The sequence below is a fragment of the Echinops telfairi genome, unplaced genomic scaffold, assembly GCF_000313985.2.
Source record: "Echinops telfairi isolate 266 unplaced genomic scaffold, ASM31398v2 ScPeMD7_7459;HRSCAF=8497, whole genome shotgun sequence".
Lineage (NCBI taxonomy): Eukaryota > Metazoa > Chordata > Mammalia > Afrosoricida > Tenrecidae > Echinops > Echinops telfairi.
This window is the reverse complement of record NW_022111359.1, coordinates 7901702-7904318: the sequence shown is the minus strand read 5'-3', so window position 1 is coordinate 7904318 and position 2617 is coordinate 7901702. Positions and strand designations below refer to the sequence as shown.

The following is a 2617-nucleotide window of genomic DNA, read 5'->3' as shown; positions in this document are numbered from 1 at the left end:
CCATGGTGTGCCAACCTGGCCAATAAACCTACCTATCACAGATACCAAGTAATAGTTGGCTCTCAAATATGCTGCCTGAAAATTGTATAGCCATGTAGTTTCCTTGTGGGGAACCAGTCTTAGCATGCAACCATTCAAATGTTCATACCTATGTTTGCTGCAATTAGTCACTATGGTATATAACTACTATAACAAAATAACTTAAAAGAAGGTCATAAGTAGTAGATATGTTGTGGTAGTTACATAGTCTATTGTGAATTTGAGGATTAAGAGTGTAGGGGTGGAGTCTAGCCTGTCAATCAGGATATAGTCAATGAGGCTTCTGGTGGGCATGGCCTTCTACTGAGGATTCTGAGAACTCTGGTTTTCCTCCTTGGAGGTGGGAGACACTCTCTATTCTCTTGACATCCCTGTCGAGAAGACAAATGGAACTACACTAGTGCCCTGAACTGGCACTGTAAGCATATCAGCGCTAGTAGGGGTCTCCACGTGGTTCCTCCAGTTCAGGGCACTAGTGTAGTTCCATTTGCACTGGCTGGGATCTTCCTGCATTCAGCATCATTGCATGTGTTTTGTGAGTCTGAAGAGGAATTTATAGATTGGTATCAGACATATGGGCTAATATCTGGCTTGATCTGGACTGGGATGGGAGGTTTTCTCATTGTTCAATTGCTCTTGTATATAAAACTCTTTCTTATACACATGCATGTGTCTATGAATTGGTTTCTCTAGTCCACCCAGATTAACACATATGTGTATCCCAATATTCATTGCAGCACTAGTCACAGTAGCTATGAGATAGAAACTGGTTAAATATACAATAACAGATTAATGGATAAACAAAAGCCATGCATACAATAAAAGACTACTCAGCTACAAAGATAATAAAGTCCTGATACATACTACAACAGAAAGTCCTGATACATACTGCAACATCCATGGACCTTGAAAACTTTATGCTAAATGAAATGTCAGTCACAAAAGACACATTTTATATGATCTCAGTTACATGAGATACATAGAACAGTCCAGTATATAGGAACCAAAGCCCATTAGTAGTTAACAGGAGCAGTGAGGAGGAGAAAGGAAAAGGAATGTCAGAGCGTAGAGCACACTGTACTAGGCATGAGGAAAAATTGAAAATGGACAGTGGAGATGGTTGAATAGCCTAGAGAATGTAGTTAATGGCACAGCATATGTGGAAATCCCGACATGGCAAATATTTTGTTACTGATGCGCTTACCAAAATAGCAATAAATGCTTTAAAATGGTGTATTAAGAAAGTAAAAAGTCACAAGTGAGAAACATAAGTAATGTACATATATGTGTTTTAATTCACAAGCATATAAAATATTATATTATCAAAATGGGAAGATATGCACTTGTTACTAGAAAACTGTAACATAGCGATTCTCATAGTATTTGTTCACTTTGACCAGAAGCCCAAGCCTAAAGAAAATGATAGAATCATGAAAAAGAAGAGTTTTTCCAGAGGAGCTTCTTCAGGGCCTCCTTCATGTCCCTGTTCCTCAGGCTGTAGATAAATGGGTTCATCATTGGAGGCACCACAGTGTACATCACTGAGGTTATTGCTATGTTCTTGGAAGAATGAGTAACTGCAGAACTAATGTACACTCCAAAGGCTGTCCCATAGAATAAGAACACAACTGAGAGGTGAGACCCACAGGTGGAGAAAGCTTTATACATCCCCCCAGCTGATGGCATTCTCAGGATGGAAGAGACAATTTTAATGTAAGAGAAAATAATCCCAAGGAGAGGAACACCACCGAGTATAGTGGTTATCAAATATACTAGGATGTTATTGATGAGGGTATTGGAGCAGGAAAGTTTAATGACCTGAGCAAGTTCACAGAAGAAGTGGGGGATTTCCAGGTCTATGCAGAAGGACAGTCGCAGCACCATCAGACTATGCAGCAGGGCATCCACCAGGCTAATGAGCAAGGAGAGTAAAATCAGCAGACCACAGAGGCGAGGGTTCATGATGATGGTGTACCTCAGTGGGTGACAAATAGCCACATAACGGTCATAGGCCATTGCTGCAAGTAGAAAATTCTCCAGGCCGGCAAACATCAGGATGAGGCAAACCTGGGTTAGGCAGCCTGTGTAGCTGATGAATTTGCTCAGTGTTTGGATGTTCACGAGCATCTTGGGGACCGTGGTGGTGCTGAAACAGATGTCAGTGAAGGACAGGTTGGAAAGGAAGAAGTACATGGGGGTGTGGAGGTGGGAGTCTGAGTTGATGATCAGGATGATGAGCAGGTTCCCAAGCACGGTGACCAAGTATATGGTCAGGAATAATCCAAAAATGAGGGGTTGTAGTTCTGAATCCTCCGAGAGACCCATGAGGAAGAATCCCGCTATACCAGTTTGGTTTCCTGAAGTCATGATGTTGATGAGTCTGATGGTGGAAGTGATAGGACAGATATCAGATCTATAAGGACTGCTTATTTTAGTAAAATTTTCATGAATAGTACATGATATTCTCTTTCCCCCTGTCCTTCTCCCTCTTTCTTTCTCCCCTTCCTTCTCCTTTCTCTCTCTCCACCTGTCTATTCCATGATTCCTCTATTCTGGCCCTCATTTACCCTCTGTTCTC

The 2617-nt window shown here is 41.5% G+C and overlaps 1 protein-coding gene across 1 annotated transcript in view; it reads right to left on the bottom strand.

The window, feature by feature from the left end:
• Window positions 1-1467: 1467 nt before the first annotated feature.
• The window catches only part of LOC101661046 (olfactory receptor 7G3-like), a 4711-nt gene continuing 3561 nt past the window's right edge, over window positions 1468-2617 (bottom strand). Inside the window, exon 2 of the mRNA XM_004714316.3 lies at window positions 1468-2413. Within this exon, the coding sequence (XP_004714373.1) occupies window positions 1468-2406 (939 nt within the window). The 5' untranslated portion in view covers window positions 2407-2413. The remainder of the gene's footprint in view (window positions 2414-2617) is intronic.